General features: G+C 37.2%; 2 protein-coding genes across 6 annotated transcripts in view; one reads left to right on the plus strand and one right to left on the minus strand.

Annotated features, from left to right (window-relative positions):
* LOC131432009 (apoptosis-resistant E3 ubiquitin protein ligase 1) overlaps positions 1 to 23465 on the plus strand; it is a 213166-nt gene that overhangs the window by 93867 nt on the left and 95834 nt on the right. The window lies entirely within an intron of this gene.
* On the minus strand, positions 8083 to 18859 carry LOC131432011 (uncharacterized). Its single transcript, XM_058598028.1, has 2 exons — positions 17741 to 18859; positions 8083 to 9992 (listed from the first exon to the last, which is right to left on the minus strand). The coding sequence occupies exons 1-2, from the start codon at positions 18021 to 18023 to the stop codon at positions 8233 to 8235; spliced, it is 2043 nt and encodes a 680-aa protein (XP_058454011.1). The 5' UTR covers positions 18024 to 18859; the 3' UTR covers positions 8083 to 8232.

The following is a 23465-nucleotide window of genomic DNA, read 5'->3' on the forward strand; positions in this document are numbered from 1 at the left end:
TACCAATCATCATCTCAATTAGCAGTAGCAATTGCATTGCTACTTCAGCTAGTATTCCATATGATTTGACAAAAAATATCGACTGGATTAAATACCAAAGTAGTATCTCTAGTATTTTGAATTCAATGGAAGAGCTCCCTCCACTTGAAGAATATGACTTCCTCATTTGTTCGATTCTGGAGGCAGCAGAACAATCCCAAACTAAACGCTTTCCTGGGCCAACGACTAACAGAAGGCCTCCCAACCCCTGGTGGGACAAAGAGTGCTCAGAGGCTAAACTCGCAAAACAAAATGCTTGCAAGACGTTTCTAAAACGGGGAGGAGGAACTCCTCAGAATTTTGAAAAACTTATGATTTTAGAAACCAAGTACAAGAGCATACTTCGAGCCAAAAAATGTAGCTATTGGAGACATTTTGTCGAAGGTTTGTCAAGAGATACCTCAATGAGCACTCTTTGGAACACAGCCAGACGAATGAGGAATCGTAACGTGGGCAATGAGAGTGATGAATACTCGAACCGATGGATATTTGACTTTGCTAGGAAAGTTTGCCCAGATTCTGTTCCTACGCAGAGCATTATACGGGAATCTCCTCCAAATAATGGTTTTATTAATAACCCATTTTCAATGATGGAATTTTCTATAGCACTCTTGTCTTGTAACAATAACGCTCCAGGGTTGGACAGAATTAAATTCAACTTGGTGAAGAATCTGCCCAACCTCGCAAAAAGACGTTTGTTGGAATTGTTCAACAAGTTTCTTGAGCAAAATATGGTTCCACCTGACTGGAGACAAGTGAAAGTTATCGCCATTCAAAAACCGGGGAAACCAGCTTCCAATCACAACTCATATAGACCCATTGCGATGTTGTCCTGCAACAGAAAATTGTTCGAAAAAATTATTCTACGACGTCTCGACACTTGGGTCGAGACGAACGGTTTGTTGTCAGATACTCAGTTTGGCTTCCGTAGAAATAAAGGGACGAATGATTGCCTTGCATTACTTTCGTCTGACATCCAAATTGCCTTCGCTCAAAAGCAACAAATGGCATCTGTATTTTTAGACATTAAAAGAGCATTTGATTCAGTTTCCATTGATGTTCTTTCAGACAAGCTTCACCAAAATGGACTCCCAGCGGTTATAAATAATTATTTGCACAACCTTTTGTCAGAGAAACGCATGCATTTTTCACATGGCGATTTGGCAACACTCAGAAATAGTTACATGGGTCTCCCGCAAGGCTCATGCCTCAGTCCGCTCCTCTATAATTTTTACGTGAATGACATTGACAGCTGTCTAGTAACCCCATGTACACTAAGACAATTGGCAGATGATGGCGTGGTTTCAGTTACTGGACCCAAAGCTATTGATCTGCATAAACCATTGCAAGATACCTTAGATAACTTGTTCGATTGGGCTGTTCATCTTGGTATCGAATTCTCTGCGGAGAAAACAGAGTTAGTCGTCTTTTCAAGAAAGCATGATCCCGCGCAGCTTCAGCTCCATATGATGGGAAGAATGATCCAACAGGTTTTAACTTTTAAATACCTCGGGGTGTGGTTCGATTCCAAATGCACGTGGGGAGGACACATTAGGTTTCTGATAACAAAATGCCAACAAAGAGTAAATTTTCTTCGAACAATAACAGGATCTTGGTGGGGTGCTCATCCGGAAGATCTAATAAAATTGTATCAGACAACGATACTTTCAGTGATGGAATATGGATGCGTTTGCTTTCGTTCCGCTGCAAACTCTAATATTATCAAACTGGAGCGAATTCAGTATCGTTGTTTGCGAATTGCTTTAGGGTGCATGCACTCGACACATACAATGAGTCTTGAAGTTCTGGCGGGAGTTCTTCCATTAAAAGATCGATTTTGGGAGCTTTCATCACGCCTGCTAATAAGATGTGAGGTGCTGAATCCCATGGTAATTAATAATTTCGAACGACTAGTCGAGCTTCGATCTCAAACAAAATTCATGACAGTATATTTTAACCATATGTCACAGGAAATCAACCCTTCAAGATATATTCCTATCCGTGTCAGCCTCCTAAATGTCCCTGACTCAACTTTATTTTTCGATACATCCATGCAGCGCGAAGTGCGTGGAATCCCGGATCATCTACGTTCGACGGAAATCCCAAAAATATTTTCAAGTAAGTTCAGGCATATTGACTCTGAGAAAATGTTTTACACGGACGGATCGCGAATTGAAGAAGCGACAGGGTTTGGTATGTTCAACAATAATGTTTCGGCCTCATTTAGGCTTCAAGAACCTGCATCTGTTTATATAGCAGAGTTAGCAGCAGTTCATTATAGTTTGAGTGTAATCGTCACATTATCTCCAAACCATTATTTCCTCTTCACAGATAGTCTGAGTGCAATTGAAGCCATTCGCTCAAACATGACTGGCAAGACTGAACCGTTTTTCCTGGGCAAAATAAAACAGTGCCTGAACGACATATTGAACAATAATGATCTAATCACTATAGTCTGGGTCCCGGCTCATTGCTCCATTCCTGGCAATGAAAGAGCCGATATTTTAGCCAAACGTGGTGCTATTGAGGGTGAAATTTATGAGAGACCAATTGCTTTCAACGAATTCTATAGCTCGTCTCGCCAAAGAACACTTGCCAGCTGGCAAGCTTCTTGGGATAAAGATGATCTGGGTCGGTGGATGCACTCAATTATTCCGAAAATATCGACAAAGGCATGGTTCAGGGGACTGGATGTGAGTAGAGATTTCATTCGTGTGATGTCCAGACTCATGTCCAATCACTACACGTTAGATGCACATCTCCTTCGAATTGGGCTCTCCGAGACTAATCATTGTGCTTGTGGCGAAGGTTATCGAGATATTGATCATGTCGTTTGGACATGCGTGGAGTATCGTGATGTCAGATCTCAACTAATAAATTCTTTGCGTACCCAAGGTAGACTATCCAATATCCCAGTTCGAGACATTCTTGCTTGTCGTGACCTTTCATACATGAAACTTATTTATCATTTCATAAAGAAAACTGGAGTTTCAATTTAATAAAGGCCCCTTTCAAGACTTAGTTCTGATCCCAGCTGCGTCCATGAGTTCAACCAATAGCTAAATTAGAATAAAAATAATGTAATGATACAAACAAACTCGAAACAGTTTATGAAATTATTAACAAAATGTCTGAAAATAACAGCTTATTTTATAATTTATGGAAGTTAATCGTTTGGTTCAAATAATATTTCCGAGTAGATTTCATAATTAATGACGAGTTACCTAAGATGATATTTAAGTAATAAGAGAATATGTTTTAATAAATGCAAAACGTTGTGACTATGTTAGAATTAAATTAGGATAAGAATATTATGTAAAAGTGATGCTACGGCGAAGAAAAACTTATGTAAACTGCCTTAAGAAATAAACGTATTTATGAAAAAAAAAAAAACATAACACCCATATACCATTCGAATCAGTTCGTCGAGATCAGCAAATGCGTTCGTGACAAATAATTTCACTCAATTTTTTTCGGAAATGACTCAACCGTTTTCTACAAACTCAGATTCATATGAAAAGTCGTATGCTCCCAAACAAGGTTCCTGAATTCTGTTTGGTTTCGACTTCTGGTTTCTGAACTACAGGATGATATGTGAAACGAAATAAAAATTGTGTAACTCAATTTTCGCGTAGATGGTTGAACCGATCTAAGATTCAAATGAAATCTAATATTTAAATGAAAAGTTTTAAGATTCTATAAAACATCTTGTTTTTCAGTCAGATCCAACTTCCGGTTTCGGAGATACAGGGTGATTAGTATAAAAATGTCTATTTCACATAAACTAATCAGGTTTATCGGGTTAGCAGATTTGGATAGTCGATAACCAAATAAACTTATTTCATTTTTGGTTGTATTGGCACCCAAAAAATTAATTCTCACTACGATTCCTCGAAGAAGTCTACATTGATTTTCAAACTTTACAGCTACTCAGGTGAATTTGTCTCACTTCGGCTACACCGAATTTCGAATTCCGGTTCCAGTGTCGAATCGTTTCTCAAAGCTCAATCGTTTTCTCAAAAAAGCCAAATCGAATTTCAGAAACAAAAGTTCAAATTATAATAAATCCCATTTTATCCAATTCTGACTTCCGATTCTGGAATTGTAGGATGATGAATTTTGTAAATTCAAAGCGATATATGTTGGAATCACCCTAGATTTAAGCTCGATGAATTGTACTAAATTGATAGTAGATATGTCTATCCTATGTCTACTCATTGGAATAATCTCAATAACACGATCTCTCTTATCACTATCTCACGATAGCGAACGAACCCAATTTCGGATAGGCCCTTTGCCGATTCCTTTATACTGAATTCCCATATAAACCTATGTGTTAACGAGTATCAGATCAGTTACAATAAACTTGCTATGAAGTGAACACCGCGTTATACTTATATCGACATTCGGGTCAATAAACTGTTGCACCAAATTCGTAGAATTCTAATCGAATCACATTCCCTCAGTTTCCAAGTTCGCCGTTCTAAGATGACAATCCCGAATAGCTTTAAAGTTGGGCTCAAAAATATTGCAATTTATTCGTCATATGGCCATACGAATCGGTTTGGGTTATGCTGGTTCCTGAATACCGGCTCTGGAAGTACCTTAAATTACCCTAAACTCTAAAGTTTCCATTACTTCGACATATCATGGAATGTTTAATCCATTGTTACACTTTTAGATTCATTTTCGATCCGATTTGCAGTTTCGACATTACAGAGTAATGATTGATTTAAATCTCAAATTGCCACTTAAAACGACGGACATTAGAATAATGTCATGAAAACTGAAACACCGAAGATTATTCATGCAAACAACACATGCGGATTGATAAAAAAAGGAATCATCTCACTGCTAGGTGGATTAAGCACGTTTTTTAATAAAATTCTGGTTCTGTTTTGATCATAAGGTAATGCTAGGGCAGGATATTTCTGGTATATTTTTTGAATGGTTCTCATATTGTAGATGCCTATGAGGAGACTAGATTCATAACTTTTAGTTCCGATGAATATTAATTTAAAGAACATTGCTTTTAGTGTTTCTAGGATATATACACAGTGTAAACTGCCAAGAAACAAATTAATCGTTTTGAAAATGGGCTCAAATGCAACATTTCTGCTATAAAATGTTTAAAGTATATTTGAAATGTGATCAAATTTGGTCTTGGAATGCAAACATTATGTTTAAAATGATTTCTGTAAACCTACACTTTAAAAATAAACCGTAAACATTGCCTATATGACTTTACTTCGCGTCTTGTAGCTCACCGCGAGGCAAGGTCTTCTTTCTCGTACAATACTAACGAGAGCGAACCCTTCATTTCACTACATTGTCATGGATTGCTTAGTTCATGTGTTAACTGAGACTGAGAGCACAGACAATTTACTTGGCAAGGGGAATTGGTCTGCTCAGTAGCATATACTCTCACGCATCCAGTTTCTCTCTAATATAGGTCTCTCATTCAGCTATGTCAAGCAAAGTGTTCACAGTAGATGTTTTCTGTTGCTTCGTTCGTTTGATAATTCACAATACAAGCCCTGGAGTGTAGTATGTACTGGTATGTTACCTATTCGCAATCAGCGTGTATGAAAAGCTGCCCTTCCTAGCAACACTGTACCCAGGAAGTGGTACCTACGTGTAAGTCAGAGAGATTCTTCTGAGAAAATTATTTAATTTGACGAGAATCGATACATTTTGAAGATTATAATTACTTTTTGCGCAACTTAGATATGATTATAAGGGTATTCGTGTGGGGTGGGTATTTACAGATGTTTTAAATATTCCTAACAGAAGCGTTTAAATATAATACTGACCCAATTTGTCGAGAATACCTTGGTAATTGTGATTATTGTGAGATCTGAGATGGGACACTGATCATTCGCAATCTGAACATGAACGGAGTATTGTTCAATCGGGTTGTCGTCTACGTTGTGTTCAGAGATGCCAGATCTGCAGATTTGTCTGTAAATCTGCATAGTGCTGCAGACATTTTTAGTTGTGCAGACTTTTAAGAATCGAGTTTTTTGCAGACTTTCGACAAAATTTATACAGTTTAAAAAATGGCCGCGTCCTTTTTTTTCTCGCCAAGTCAGTTTAGTATATCATACTTTATAAAGAAATTGCTGCCAGCAAGACGTACTTTCTTACTGCAGATTATTTTGGATATACAGATTTTTGCAACCCTGTATGAAGATATTTGAAATTTTTACCTGACATCTCTGGTTGTGTTTCATTGCAATCAGAGTAACAATGGGAGGACAATTTCTAGAATTTTTCCGGCCTTGCCTTCACGAAACATTCCCGAGCAACGCCGGGTAAATCAGCTAGTTTTCTATAATATGGAGAAACAATTAATTTGCTGCGTTAAATACAGCAATAGATATTCGCTTTTAAGTTCTACCCATTCTTGTACAGGGTAACTTTTGAAAGACACCCCATAATAAAGTAAGTCGCATTCACGACAAAACTCGAGATAACATGAAATCTCGTCGTTTTACGTAATTCTAAGCCTTATGGCATTAAAAAAAATTCGATTTCGGAAAACTCAAAAAATTTTTAAGTGCCAGAAAATCGGTTTAAAAAAAATGGAGACATAAGAGGAACCGTATTATTATAATTCGATGAAAACATTTCACAAGGACACATAAACTAATGTGATTTCCTTAACAATCCCCTAGATTTCACGATTACTTACAAAATATTCGTGTAGAATAAAAGACAATATTTCAATTTTTCCAACAATACCAGATATGTAGCGAATATTTTATGTAGAACTCAGAAATAGTCGAAAGAGAACGTAAACAAAGATAATCTGTCAATGGCTTTTAGGCCCATTGTGTTTCGTTCTTTTATTTACCCCTTCAATCATTTTAAGGAGACACCAATAAGAAACCAGATGCCAAAGGACAGAAAGTAAAGTTCAAGACAAAAACAAGAAGTCAGATGCACAAATCCTGTACATATCTTGAAACGGATTCTTTTATGTATGGACATTGCTTGACTTTATATGATAGCTATATTAAAAAAAAATTTCTGGCGAACTCACCTTCCCCGTTGGGCATAAACTGCTGGAAATGAACGACGTACCGATCGTAAGCTTTCTTCAATAGATCGCGATTGGGGGCGTCATTCCGCTCGTAGAACAGCTCCAATGCCCGATCCAGGCCGATTTCGTTCTGCTTGCGAATGTGCCAAAACGATTCCTTGATCAAACCGATTCTCTTGATGAATTCCCGGTAGTTTCTACTTTCGGCCATAGCGCTCTCGAAGGGCTTAACCCGTTCATTGTAGAACCGCTCAAATGAAACGTAGTCCGGCTGCTCCGGCAGGTACACAAAGGAGGTCCGAACGGCCGAAATCAACTCGTTCGCGGCACGAATCTGCTCGATTTCCGATAGTCGTATGTCGCATTTCCATTTAATTTTTTTCAGCATCTCTTGGATGCACCTAAAGCAATCAAACAAAATCTTGATCAGATAATGTTCCGGAGCCGGGAGCTTGGATCCGATGACGGCGGAAATATGTGTGCGAAAATTTTCCGGTACAATTACTCGGTAGGTCGCATTGGTGGTGTCTGCCAAACTGTTTTTGACCTTCTCCATCAGATTAAGTTCAACAAACTTGTATACTCTTTCATCGTCAATCATTTTCACGTACCAATCAAACTGCACGTTATTCAAATCGATCAGCAAATCGCTGTACACGCGAAAAAACGCAATCATCTCCTCTGAAGGAACGTTTCTATCCAATGCCAACGAAACGATCGTGAGCAAACTATCCCGGAGTTCGATCATTTCCGCTAGATTGATTTTGGAAAGAATAACGGAAATTATTTCTTCTCTGTTTTTCCAGTAGACATTGAACACATCAACCAGATCGCGGAAATTGTTCGACGACGGTGTCGATCTGCCGATGGTTCTAGAGTTGATCAGACCCAACTGCTTCTGTAAAATCTCTTGATCGACCTTGGAACTGTCCTTCACCGTCACGTAGGGTATTGTTTGAACGATGAAACGCGCCGTGTTGTGGGTGATGACTCGTAAACTTTCCATCTGATCGTGACTCACCTTGCCAAGGAAGTCCAGGTAACCTTGAAGAACGGTTGCAAAATTTCCCAAATTACATTCTGGTGAAAGTACATGAGCTAGCACATCATCTAGCAAACAGCCCCAAACGTAGAATTCATCAGCAATGTTAGGAAAGTTCTCTGGAGATTTTTGAATTCCAAGAAGGTTTTTCGTGCCGGTCACAAACTTTGTCCAACCGTTTTTTTTTTGAAAATCCATTCAACAGTTTCATTTCATACTCAAACTGTCTTCGACTGCCACTGGGACATTGATTAAAATGTTTTAGCAATTTGAACATGAAAAAGTATTCCCGTTCGAGACACTTTGTCAAAGAATTTTCCGACTTCCAGTTGATCTTCTTGATTGGAAGCCACCCGGCGCTGTTGTTGCTAGTCAGCAGATCCACTGGTTTATGATCGCTTTTCTCACTAACCTCCACAATTAGCTCATTCAAACTCTTGCACAGGAAGTAATAAACCGGCTCGAATTGGTCCACTAGCTTTCCGGAGTTCCTAACATTGGCGGTCGACTTGATATTGGCGATCCATCGCTCGGCTAGATCGGCTAAAGGTTTCCGAAAAACGTCTTTGTTCAGAGCTCCGTCTAAATCGGCGAACATTTTCAAATCGTTGCCCCGCACAAGTAGTATCTCAAACTCATTCAACTGCTCGATAGCGCACCGTAAATTTGCCGGTGCTTTTTTCAGGATCAATTTCTTGTATTTCGAGTAAGTTGACGTTAGCATTTGTGTGATAGTCTCGAACAGGCTGGGATCAGTTTGATTCGAAAGCCGGAATCCGAACCGAGCCAATGTTCGATTTCTGGCTAGAACTCGTTCTACTAATTCGTTCGACTTTGCAGCGGACTGCTTCAATCCGTCCGAAATTAGTGGATTTTTAATAATTGCACTGCACAATGCCCCACAAGTTGGATTGGCCTGGATCTCTGTCAAAATAAAATGCAACTGAATACAATTTGTGACAAATTGGTCATCAGTTGTGGGTTTTTTCTTCAGTTCATCTTTGACACCCGCGATCAATGGATCTTTGGACGAACAATCAGCCGACAAATCATCCTGCAGCACTTTTTCAATCCGAAGCTGTTGCAGTAAAACCTGCTTCGCCTGGTAGAAGTTGGTCGTTTCCCTCAGTGCCCGTGGAGAGGTGAAGCTCACTTTCGCCAGAAAATCATTATCCGCCAGCATCAAACTGCCTCCGTTGTAAAGTTTGATCATGATATCTTCGTATTTGATCAGTGCGGAAAATTCAAGCTGATCAACTCCTGTCATTGGCAAGTGAGGTTTGAATTTAATTTGTTCTAAACCCGAGGAAAATTTTCCGGCTGCTTCCAATACGGTTGGTATTTCCTTTTCTTGTCCGATGTCGTCCTCGGTTGCAGAATGCATTTCATCACCGGAACTTACCGGAGCCTTCGGATTGGGATCGATATTGTTTTTACTCGATCTACTAGGCACAACGTGACCATAGGTTTCGTCATCTTCCATCCTAATTCGGTTGGTTCTAGCTGAAGGGTTTATCGTCGCACTGGATTCGAAATGTTCTGTTTGTTTCGAGTGATTTTTCTCCTCTTCTTTTTTAGACTTTTTTCCTTTTGATTTGCGTATTTTTTTGTTGGGCCGTGGTGGTGGTGCAGGTGTTGAAACTGTGTTGCCAGTTTCATTTGAAACAATCGCGCTATCCATAGTGTTGTTATTTTCGGTAACCTCACTCTCTGGCAACGGGTCGGTGTGTCCACAGGGCCCAGTGTTTTCATCACAACAATTGCTTTCGTCCATAAAATCCAAATCCTCGGGTCCTTTCTCGTGGAATTCATCCTGCTCGTCATCGGTCTTGATATCGTATACACTTTCAGGGGGTGTACGTTGCTCTGAAATGATCAAAAACAGATGAGCGTGTTAGAAACGAATGGTCGTTCGGTGCTGTCGTCTCTGTTAGGGACAGCACAACATCTTAGATCTAGCATAGTCTGGTGAAATGAGGAGCTGCTCACGAATGTCGATTACGAGAAGTATTTTAACACTTTTTTTATATGTCGAATATGCATTTGAAATCTTCGGCACATTAGTTCCACTTAATAAACTGCGTGTTTCGGCCATTGTGGTTTTAGGGTGGTCCTAAAACAAACTATGAATTAAAAAATTATTTCAAAATCTGGATGAGATAGAACAATGCATCCTTCCACAATAATTTAGAATAATCAATTTAAGGCAACTTTGTCGAAGATATTGGTTGTGTATCTTTAACCGTTTTTATATTAGAACGGTTAACATATCCTTAGTTAGGATGCTTCTTAAAAAAACAGTTTTTATTCAATAACTTTTTCATTTGAATTTTCTCAATAAAGTAATGTTCTAAGAAATTCAGGACCCTAAAAAGACGCAACTTTTAGTGGAAGAAGATTTTTTTAATACCACCTGGTTTAATAGTTATGTAAGATTTTAACAATAAAATACGCCTTTTTTAAATAACGGTTTCTAAAAATGGCGCAATCCGAAAAAAAAAATTTTTGATTGCATTTGATAGCTTGTACTTTTTTATATAATATGAGAAAAAATTGGAAAACAGTTATTTTTCTATCTCATTTAAATCAAAATTTCATGCAAGTATTTTTGTACGTTATCATATAACATCTAGCTTAGTAATATACTAAGGAGTGTTAGAAAAAGGAATTGATAGTGTATTTTCATAACAAATACTTAAAATCTATTCTTTGTACTTTTTAAACTTTTCATCTTTCTCATAAAGAAAGGTTTTACAATCACTGTGAAAACTGATTTCTGAACAGAGGTCCGTAAAGCCGAATATCATATACCAATCAAAAGTGTTTGTTTTTGTCACATTTTTGCGCACAAATTTTTTTCGGAGATGGTTTAACTGATGTTTACAAACTTAGTTTCAATGGGGATCTCATAGAAATCTCCTAATTTTCATTCCATTTATATGCAATTACATGGTGAAAAGCGTCAACAAATCAAATTCCTAGTGTTTCTTATAAGTGGTAATGCAAAGGAAGGGGATTTTCCTGAACTAGTTAGTAAAATTAATTGGAACAATAAGTATATTAACAAGTATCATATTACATTATTAGATGCCGCGTATTTGCTGGAAGGAAAACTTTGTTAGTATTTTTGTTTGTTTTGTTTTCCAGAGAAATTATGGGATCGGAAGTCATTAGAAGACTTAAGAACAGATCTTCCAAGTTGACCTGTCTGTTGAATTTTCTTGTATTATTTTTTCTAAATCTTCGAATGAATTTGTTTCTCGTTTCTGCTCCTTCTTCTAAGAACATTCCAATTGGAAGAATTGCATATTGTACAATAATCACTCCATGCACGAGTAATTTGTGTACAGTTGGTGACAAAGCGTACCAACCATACAACTTGCAGTATAGTTCATGTGTACTGTTCGTATATATTCTAAAAGACGATCTCCATTTGCTGTTAATTAGTGATAGTATAACATAAAATCTTTCCAATAAATCATGATCCAGTCCTGTAATTTTAGCAATTATCACTCTTCTTTAAAAAAAAAACCGCCGCACAACATTACCGCTGTTTCCTTCCCCTGGCCGAGGTTCACTTATTCGTAGACCCAATTCCTTTTGATTATTTTCCTTTGAAATTTTCCACGTTGGTTTCTCCAAGCACAAACGAAAAGAAATCTTGAGAAGCAACTCCATAGTGCAAATATACACATGAAGCGGAGAGAGTCCGTATTGGTACTGAATCGCCAAAACTGATGAAACTGACATGAAGACAAAACGCAAAACTAACCTGACGCAACACTTGCTCAGTTCAAATAATCGTGCAGTTTTTTATTCAGAGTTTTTATGGAAAACTGAACGTATATGGGCCGCTTTAGGTTTCACACGAACATAACATAATCACACAAACTACGCTGAATGAACATCATTTGACAGATAACGATGCTATTGTTAATTTAAGCATCGGTATATGTTGAACAAAAACTTGATTCATCATAAAGTTGTCATGTGATCTTGTAAAACTTAATTCGTTTTTTTCACCGCAGTCAATCTCAAACGAATGAACACGCTTTAAAAATTCAGTAGTACTGTCACGTGTTTTTCTCGCGCAAAACGGAACTTTTAACGACTTTTTCGTAGTTGAGCCCATGGTATGAAAGCAGGGTTGATAACCTTGTTAAAATTTACTTTTCTTTACGTTTCGTCTTAGACTCGTCAGTGCAGAGCAGTTCAAATTGAACTGCTTAATTCAAACTTAAATAGTCAAATGTCTTTGCTGACGTGCCGAACGGAAACGTGATTTTCGGACAATACTGGCCGATTCAGGTATGATCATTCGGTGCCAATTAATAAGTGTTTTGCAAATAGCATTAACTTTACGTCTGTATAGCGGTTCAAGTTGAACTGTTTAAGTTTGCATTAAACAGTTCAATTTGAACTGTTCTGCACTGACGAGTCTAAGACGAAATATAAGGAAAAGTGAAAACGGTTATGTGCCCTAAGCACAAACTTAGGTTAACCCCTAAATGACTTGTTAAAATTGTTCAAATAAAATATTCTTCACTATCATGCTATATGGTAACGTACAAAAATACTTGTATGAAATTTTGATTTAAAATGAGATAGAAAAATAACTGTTTTCCAATTTTTTCTCATATCTTATAAAAAAGTACAAGCTATCAAATGCAATCAAAATTTTTTTTTCGGATTGCGCCATTTTTAGAAACCGTTATTTAAAAAAGGCGTATTTTATTGTTAAAATCTTACATAACTATTAAACCAGGTGGTATTAAAAAAATCTTCTTCCACTAAAAGTTGCGTCTTTTTAGGGTCCTGAATTTCTTAGAACATTACTTTATTGAGAAAATTCAAATGAAAAAGTTATTGAATAAAAACTGTTTTTTTAAGAAGCATCCTAACTAAGGATATGTTAACCGTTCTAATATAAAAACGGTTAAAGATACACAACCAATATCTTCGACAAAGTTGCCTTAAATTGATTATTCTAAATTATTGTGGAAGGATGCATTGTTCTATCTCATCCAGATTTTGAAATAATTTTTTAATTCATAGTTTGTTTTAGGACCACCCTAAAACCACAATGGCCGAAACACGCAGTTTATTAAGTGGAACTAATGTACCGAAGACTTCAAATCTCTGAGGCCAATAATAAAAGCGTAAACAATTGTTTCCTGCTAATTTTGCTTCCTGAACCACTGTGCACTGTCGTTAAACGAACTGTACGAGAATGAAGAATGTTGCTTCACGGCGGCGTGCTACAACAGGCGTGGCAAGGTCATACAGGCAATTTTGACGGTGTTTTACATTTCTCTACACATTAAAAAAAAATGTGATTTTACATCTTATTAGATGCACATAAATGGAGCGTCGCAGCTCACGCAAATTCACGTGGAAGAACATTTAATATTGTGTCTAAAACTTCATGACATGAAATTCGTTAAAATAAAAAAAGAATACTGATAGCAACCGCCGCGACTTGAACCGAGAATCATTGGATCGTCTGTTAATCGACTGAGTCAAAGAATCATACATCTGCTTGGTCGACTCAGTTCGACGAGATCGAAAAATGTCTGTGTGTGCACTTTTCGAAGATATTTTTACCGCAGATGTTTCTCGGAGATAGGTTAACCCGTTTGAAAGCTATTGTTAGGTCATTGATCAAGTTCGAAGATCAAATGGCTGTGACTTTTGGTTCCGGAGATATGATGGTATAAGCGACGTAACCGACAAAACACGTTGTTTTGTACCGCTCTAATATATATAAGGGTGCCATTATTTTGGGATTGTTCAAAAGTTTAAGCACCCAAAGTCCCCATGCAAAATTTGAAGTCAATCGCACTGGTGATATGCAACACTTGGAAGCAGATATGTTAAATCCGGAAGATTGTGCCCAAGTGGTGATGGCGTTGACTGATGCTTGTAATCTACGTCTGATCCGTTTGACACTTTTTCCAGAAACAACTATGATGAATCGTCTGCATACACAAATAAGAAGATTCCTTTAGGCAGCCGTTTTTCACGATTCATAATTCAAATTAAAGCTCTCATTGTCTAGAAAGATACTGAGAAATTTTATCTAAATCTGACTTCCGGTTCCGAAATTATAGGGCGATGAGTGTAAAAATATTAAAATCGTCATTCAATATAACGATGCAAAACTGGCACGCGTCGGTACGTGCGGCTTTGCTCCGTTCGCAGAGTGCAGGGTTCAATTTCGTATAGCGTGCAGGGTTTCCACATTAAAATTGATATTTTTCAGGTGAAAAAAAAGTTAATTTGTATCTACTTGTTAGTGTTATTACAAGATCATAATAACGATTGCCTTTCTCATATAGAAATTTTATGCAATCACTTGAAAAATTCTTTAGTGGAAATTGGCCCAGAGGGATAAGTGTTCTATATTATTTGACACTGTTCAAAGATCCAGCTTCAGAATTTAGTTCCAGAATTCGAGCTTAGAATTCTGGTCCGAACTAGCGCTTAGGGTACAGAAATCTGGATCTGATAGTGAACCAAATTTCCAGGATCATAAATTTTAATTTAAGAAATTTCGGTCCAGAATTGTAATTTTGAAACGAATTCTGGATCTGAATCTTAGAACTGTATTTTGAAACTGAATTTCGGAATCAATTCACGGATTAATTATGATGTCAGAATTCAGAACGTTGTTCCTAAATTCAGATCCAGGTCCAGAATTTAGTTCCAAAATCAAAATGAAGCAAATAGTTTCAGAACTCAGTTCCGGAATCTAGCTCCACAACTCATTTCAAGAATTTAGGTTAAGGTTTATGGTCCAAAGCTTAGTTCTAGATTACAATTCCAGAAATATGTTCGAAAAATAAATTCCAAGAATCCTAGCTCAAGACTCAGTTCCTCAGTTCTAGGTCAAGAATCCAGGTTTCGTATTCAGTTCCTGAGTGCAGTTCTAAAATCCAAGCTCACAATTTTAAACCGAAATGTCGAAACTCTAGATCTGGATTCTGGAACTGAATTCTGGACGAGGATTCTCGACTTGAACACTGAAAATGGGTTCTGGATCTGAATTTTTGATCTGAGATCAAGATATGGATTCCGGTTTGAACATTAATTTTAGTTTTCGAACTCAAGTTCAGAGTCCCGTTTTAGATTCAGGTTCAGAAAACAGTTCAAGAATTCAGATTTAGTGCACAGCTTGGACCTATTTCCATTTCGGGTCAGAGCTAACTTCCAAAATTCAGTTCTAGAATTCATGTTTTGTACTCAGCTCCAGAATACAGTTCCTGATTTATAGATTCGGATTTCTGGTACAGGATTCTGGTCTTTGTCACGAGTATTAGTTCCAGAATTCCGGATTCCGTAATTAGGTTTTTAAACTGAATTCTGAAACTGAATTGTAAAACTAGATTCTGCTGTGGTCTAGAATTTTTGGTTTACAATTCAGCTCCAGTTCCAGAGCTTTGGATCTGGAATATGGACCTGCATTATAAACTTTGGATTCTGGTCTTGGAACTGTATTCTGAAACTGAATTTCGGAACTAAACTCTGGATCTGGATTCCAGTCTGTATCTCACTTTAATTCCCGAATTCAGGCTCAAAACTTCGTTTCTTAATTCAAATCCAGCTTCAGAATTTAGTTCCAAAATTCAATTGAAGAATACAGTTTTCAAACTCAGTATCGGAATCTAAGTCCTCAGCTCATTTCTCGTATTTCGGTTCAGATTTATGGTCCAAAACTCAGTTCTAGAACTCCAAGAATCCTAGTTCAAAACTCAGTTCCAGAATCTAGGTCTAGAATTCACGTTTCGTATTCAGATTACAGTTCCTAAATCCAGGGTCAGAATTCTGAACCGGATTCTGGTCTAAAACTATATTTCTGGATCTGAATTCTGGAACTCCGGATTCTGGATTGTTAACATGAAAGCTGAAAACGGGATCTGGATCAGAATTTTGAACCCGAGCGCTGGAGTTAGATTCCGGTCTGAGCCTTAAGTTTAGTTTCGGAACTCAGATTCAGAGTCGCATTTAAAAATTCAGATCCGGAATTCTGCTCCATTATTTAGTTCTTGAATTTCGGTTCTGATCTAAATTTGTAAATTCAGATCTAAAATACAGCTCTAGAACGTAGATAAGAAATTGAGGTTATAAATCCGGATTCAGGCCCCATGAATGGATTTAAGGACCTTAATCTCGACTTGCTGTTGTGAGTTAATTTTTTAGTTTTTTGACAATATATGTCGCAATTGACCCTGAAAACAGAATATGTTTTTAGACTTAGATTCCGCACGGTAAAAACTACCCAACAAGCCATAGATTGTTGAAATCTGTCCATTTTTAACGGAGATATTTTTACCCTATTCCAGTGCACAGTGGTTCCAATTATTCCAAAACTCGTTTTCTGTGTGCGCTTCTGAGGTTGATTTCGGAGCCCAAATGCTAAATTCCTAGAAGTGAGACTGAAGTTATAATTTGCCTACATTGCGTGATAGAAAACTCATTTCTTCGGAGAAGTTGTAGACCATATTATTACAAGAAAACACGCCGAATACATAAGCTCTTTGAAATGGATGATAAAGCGATCAGTGGAAGCAAAATGAAAATTGCAAAATGTCAGTCTGTGTGTGTGTGTATGCTACAAAAACATGTAGTACAATTTCTCGGAGTTGACTGGACGAATGTTTACAAACTTAGATTCTAATGAAAGATCCCTTGGTCCTATAGACTGCCATTGAATTTCACCTGTATCAAACTCCTTAATTTTCTCAGAGACTGCTTAACCGATTACATTCTACTTAGATTTATATGAAAAGTTCTGCCCATAAAAATTCTTGTTTTTTAATCAGATGAGATGCAAGGTAATTAGTGATGAGTTGTTAAAATTTTGACCATTATGGAAGATGACAATACCCAAAAACAATCTCAAAGTTGAACTCAAAATTATTCAAATTTATTGGTCATAATAATTCACCGTCATTCAAACCGTTTTTAGTTATGTTGGTACCAGAATACCAGTTCTGGAGATATCGTAAATAATGACCGAAAACTATAACGTGACACTCACTTCGACATCTATGCTCAATCGATTATCACACGTTTAGATTCAAAGGTAAAATATTATGGTTTCGTAGAATTTCTCTCTTCGGTCCAACTTGCAGTTTCGACATTACAGGGTTTATACTGTCGTTTATAACGACGGTCAATAAAATTGCTTCATTAAAACTAAAAATACCAAAGAATATTTATGCAAAATAACACAAGCGGACTGATAAAAAAAAGATATCATCACACTACGGAATTCCTGAATTTCATCCGGATCCGACTTCCGGTTCCGGAGTTATAGGGTAAAGTGTGTTCAATATTGTACACCGTCACTAAAACTGGTGAAACAAAAACTATTTATATTCGCTTCGTATTGCAACTGCTTTTTTCTGACGTTTTGTACTACGGAGAATCGAAATTCGGGGTGTTAATGATTTCAAATTCTGTATTATTTGTTTGATATGAAAAATACAGTATATTTTAGGGTCAAAATTACAGAACGAAAACTGTAAAATACAGCACGGATACGAGCGTTAAGCATACCTTCTCGGAATATAAAAAACACTTATTTTCTATCAACAGCTTGGCTTACTTACCTTCACGGCCTGATCCATTGACTGAGCTGAACCTGTCAAACTGGAAGTTGTTCGTTCTGTTGGAAACATCATTATCATGAACATTGTTGTAGATCGTTGAATTGAATGTAGCCGAATCTACATTCTGTTTTGGTGTCTCGATTTCATTTCCCACGTTGCTCGGGGTACTAGCATCGAATAGTTCTTCAGACGAATGTTCAGTTTCATTTGAAACATTTATCTCATCCTCCGTACTCGTTTCGTCGATCGAAGACGGCCCGTCGATCGCCTCGCTTTTGCTCATTGGTTCCGAATCATTTCTCGAATCTCGGCCAGTTGAATCAGTAGATTTGATGACATCCGGAACTGGCTGTGTACGATGATCTGAAATTAAATTGAAATTTAACACATTTTTCTTCGAGCATGAAGAATCACAGTTCAAATTTTATCCGGACCTGACTTCCGCAATTACAGGGCGATGAGTGTCAAAGCTTTCAAGCCGCCATATAAAATGACGATACAAAACCGGTACGCATCGGCACGAGCAGGCACGGAAGAGAAAACACAACTCGCTTTTACAATCAATGCACAGAGCAGGCTTTGTTTCAATTTCCTACAGGCTATCAAGAAAACGAAAACCAACACCTAAGCTGATTACTTATACACTTTTCTTCAGAAAAGAACGTGACCGATTTTCACAATCTTAGGTCTTAAATTATTAAAGGTCATACGATCCCATACAAAGCTTTAGGAATTACGAGGAGAAGAGCATTAAAAAATGTATAGCGTTATTCAAGCGGCGAAACCAAAAACGTGGAAAATTTTTAAACTGAACTCGAAACTATTTCAACCGTTAGTCATTGTTGGCTTTCCGGATTATCCCCGTGTCTGGTCTAGCCCCGGTCTCCCCTAATAATTTCTTGAGTTTCGAGAGGTGGGGGAGTCAATTGGTTGAAATTATAGTTTGTTTCTCACACTGCAGTTAGCAACTCTCAAGATTTATTGAGTTTCATACAAAGCAGTGAGTAAAACTTTTTTTTCAAAAAAAAAACATTCGTATCACACAAGCCGGAATGTCGTGTAATGACGCAATATCCAAGTGCAATAACAATAAAAATAGAAGAATAAACGTGACAAAACAATGCCCGATTTTTCAAAAAGTTATAAAAATCTGAAAAAAATTCTCGTCGCTCATTTGAAAGTTTTAGATGTTACATGCGTTACTTTTTTGTGAGTTATAAGCGTTACGAAGCGTTACATGCGTTACTTTTCTGTAAGTTATAAGCGTTACGAAGCGTTACATACGTTACTTTTTCGTAAGTAATAGACGTTACGAAGCGTTACATGAGTTACTTTCTTGAATGTTATATGCGTTATATGCGTTACTTTTTCGTAAGTAATAGACGTTTCGAAGTGTTACATGCGTTACTTTTTTGTGAGTTATAGGCGTTACGAAGCGTTACATGCGTTACTTTCTTGAAAGTTATAGGCGTTACTTTTTTTTAAGTTATAGACGTTTCGAAGTGTTACATACGTTACTTTTTGTGAGTTATAGGCGTTAGGAAGCGTTACATGCGTTACTTTTTTGTAAGTTATAGGCGTTACGAAGCGTTATATGCGTTACTTTTTTGTAAGTAATAGACGTTACGAAGCGTTACATGAGTTACTTTCTTGAATGTTATATGCGTTATATGCGTTACTTTTTCGTAAGTAATAGACGTTTCGAAGTGTTACATGCGTTACTTTTTTGTGAGTTATAGGCGTTACGAAGCGTTACATGCGTTACTTTCTTGAAAGTTATAGGCGTTACTTTTTTTTAAGTTATAGACGTTTCGAAGTGTTACATACGTTACTTTTTGTGAGTTATAGGCGTTAGGAAGCGTTACATGCGTTACTTTTTTGTAAGTTATAGGCGTTACGAAGCGTTATATGCGTTACTTTTTTGTAAGTAATAGACGTTACGAAGCGTTACATGAGTTACTTTCTTGAATGTTATATGCGTTATATGCGTTACTTTTTCGTAAGTAATAGACGTTTCGAAGTGTTACATGCGTTATTTTTTTGTGAGTTATTGGCGTAACGAAGCGTTACATGCGTTACTTTCTTGAAAGTTATAGGCGTTACTTTTTTTCAAGTTATAGGCGTTACGAAGCGTTACATGCGTTACTTATTGTAAGTAATAGACGTTTCGAAGTGTTACATGCGTTACTTTCTTGAAAGTTATAGGCGTTACTTTTTTTTAAGTTATAGGCGTTACGAAACGTTACATGCGTTACTTTTTTGTGAGTTATTGGCGTAACGAAGCTTTACATGCGTTACCTTTTTGAAAGTAATAGACGTTTCGAAGCGTTACATGCGTTACTTTTTTGTAAGTAATAGACGTTACGAAGCGTTACTTTCTTGAAAGTTATAGGCGTTATATGCGTTACTTTTTTGTAAGTTATAGGCGTTACATGCGTATATTTTAGGGTCAAAAATACAGAACGAAAACTGTTAAATACAGTACGGATACGAGCGTTGAGCATACCTTCTTGGAATATGGAAAACACTTAACGTCTATCAACAGTTTGGCTTACTTACCTTCACGGCCTGATCCATTGACTGAGCTGAACCTGTCAAACTGGAAGTTGTTCGTACTATTGGAAACATCATTATCATGAACATTGTTGTTGATCGTTGAATTGAATGTAGCCGAATCTATATTCTGTTTTGGTGACTCGATTTCATTTCCCACGTTGCTCGGGGTACTAGCTTCGAATAGTTCTTCAGACGAATGTTCAGTTTCATTTGAAACATTTATCTCATCCTCCGTACTCGATTCGTCGATCGAAGACGTCCCGTCGATCGCCTCGCTTTTGCTCATTGGTTCCAAATCATTTCTCGAATCTCGGCCAGTTGAATCAGTAGATGCGATGACATCCGGAACTGGCAGTGTACGATGATCTGAAATTAAATTGAAATTTAACACATTTTTCTTCGAGCATGAAGAATCACAGTTCAAATTTTATCCGGACCTGACTTCCGCAATTACAGGGCGATGAGTGTCAAAGCTTTCAAGCCGCCATATAAAATGACGATACAAAACCGGTACGCATCGGTACGAGCAGGCACGGAAGAGAAAACACAACTCGCTTTTACAAACAGTGCACAGACCGGGCTTTGTTTCAATTTCGTATAGGCTATTAAGAAAACGAAAACCAACACCTAAGCTGATTACTTGTTCACTTTTCACGATTACCGATTCCGGAAGCAACGGAAATAGTGTTTAAGGTCTGAGGACAGAGGGTCGCGTTTTGAGTTTTAAATTGACCACGTGGCTCGCTCAATTCCCTTTGCGCATCGTATTTCTCTTGAACTCTCTCGTATATGAGCAAACTGTACCGGGTTGCCAGCATACATTTTATTATTTTGATGAAATGTTTTATCACATAAATCTATCGTATGGGTTGGACATTACATGGATTCCAATGAACAATGAAAAAATATTCAACTTTCACAAAGATTGAATGTCTGTGTGTTTGGCAGCCTTGTCGAGACCATTTTATTTCTCTCTCCTTTTTCAGAATGCTATCAGGAAACCAAAGCGAAAAAAAATGTTGGATGCATTGAAACTGACTTTGTTTCACAGAAAAATACAAGACTTTATTTTTATCGCGATAACATGTATGTTTTTATGTACTAATCGCATCTAAACTAAATTATCTAGACTTTGTCACGGTAGATTTATGATACAAGCCTTCAAAGCCGAAATATACGATGAACAAGTAGAGGTATGCATTTCCGAGCGTTCCAATTTTCAGCAGTTCTTCAGTCAGAAAAAAATACTCAATGAATCATTCTGAAAATTTCACAGAATATGCTCAACTAAATTTCGAAGACATTGTCAGGTGGGTTTTTCTATATTCTGCACCGTTTACAAGAAAATTTAATTTGAAACGGGAAAATAGCCAAAATCCTACCACTTTACTGTACTGTCCTCAGCCCTTAAATACTTTAAAATGAAACTCAGCCTATTTTCTCAGACATGGTATAGCCGATTTTCATGAACTTAGGTTTAAGTAGAAGGTGTTATTATACCAAATAAAACTCCTAATTTTCACCTGGATCCGACTTCCGGTTCCGGAACTACTGGGTTAAGCGTTAAAAATTTTGTACCGCTACCTAAAGTGACGAAGGTTTCGATTAGGTTAAAAACTGTTACAAATAGGAAGGTCATATTTGTTGCTGGTGATACGAACCAACATCAGCTAAAAACTGCAAAAAGGGTATAACTACAGATAAAGACATGTACGTGCTTATAAATGTTTTTAAAAAATGTGGTTCGTTTCCGGTACCTTCTGAAATGACCGCACTCACCGCTTGGTAGAGCGCGAGATTAATTGCATTGTTATCATTTCAACCAAAGTGTGCCATGAAATCTCAATATATACAAATGAGCTACCGAATCGAAAGGGTTCTCACGGTTTGACATTTGCATTATGAATGTATGATGGGAACTCAGCAGTGCAAACAATTTATCACCATTGGTGCCAGTTTTACGGAGAATCGTAGATGTGCGCCAAAAAAAGATCGGAAATTCGTTTGTGATATAACCTTACTTTTCTTATAGATCGCCAAATCGATTTTCACAAACTTATGTATTCAATGGAAAAGGCTGGCGATTTCATACAGAATCCCTGATGTCGTTGGGGATAATACTTCCAGTACCGGAACTATAAGATATTTTGATTCGCAGATGTTTCTAGATTACGTACGATTAAACTTTCCTATTTCTACTAAATGAACAGTGGTTCTTAGAATTCCACAGTAATATTAATGATGGTATTAGTTATATGAAAAAGGCATCATTGCACCACTAGGTGGATTCAAAACAGGTTTTTCTCTACTTTTCAAAAATTACGATGCGATCGTGCACATTTCTGTGCCTTACAAGTTATTCTAAATTGTTTTTCGGGGTCGACAATAAAAATCACAGAAACAAGGGTTTGGCTTTTGTATGATGACAATGCTTCACAATTCGCAATTTTTATTCAACTGTTTTGAATATTCAAACTTTGTATCAATTAAATTTCGTTGGAACTAACAGTTCACAAAGTCAATTCACGGATTGAAATGATTGCTGGTTTATAAGATATTTAAGCTTTCCGGATTAACCCCGTGTTTGGTCTAACCCCGGTCTCCCCTAATAATTTCTTGAGTTTCGAGAGGTGGAGGAGTCAATTGGCTGAAATTATAGTTTGTTTGTCACACTGCAGTTAGCAACTCTCAAGATTTATTGAGTATAAAGTGTTACTTGCGTTACTTTTTTGAAAGTTATAAGCGATACATGCGTTACTTTTTTGTAAGTAATGGAGTTATAGGCGTTACGAAGCGTTACATGCGTTACATTTTTGTAAGTAATAGACGTTTCGAAGCGTTACATGCGTTACTTTTTCGTAAGTAATAGACGTTTCGAAGCCTTACATGCGTCACTTTTTCGTAAGTAATAGACGTTACGAAGCATTGCATGCGTTACTTTTTTGTGAGTTATAGGCGTTATGAAGCGCTACATTCGTTACTTTTTTGTAAGTAATAGACGTTACGAAGCGTTACTTTCTTAAAAGTATTAGGCGTTACATGCGTTACTTTTTCGTAAGTTATAGGCGTTACGATGCGTTACATGCGTTACTTTTTTGTAAGTAATAGACGTTTCGAAGCGTTACTTTCTTGAAAGTTATAGGCGTTATATGCGTTACTTTTTCGTAGG

Source organism: Malaya genurostris, chromosome 2 (assembly GCF_030247185.1).
Source record: "Malaya genurostris strain Urasoe2022 chromosome 2, Malgen_1.1, whole genome shotgun sequence".
Lineage (NCBI taxonomy): Eukaryota > Metazoa > Arthropoda > Insecta > Diptera > Culicidae > Malaya > Malaya genurostris.

Coding starts and splice junctions, on each gene's coding strand:
- LOC131432011 (XM_058598028.1), bottom strand. CDS start 18,023: ATGAGCAAAAGCGAGGCGATCGACGGGCCGTCTTCGATCGACGAAACG. Junction 9,993..17,740: donor CAATGGATCAGGCCGTGAAG/GTAAGTAAGCCA, acceptor TGATCATTTCAG/AGCAACGTACACCCCCTGAA.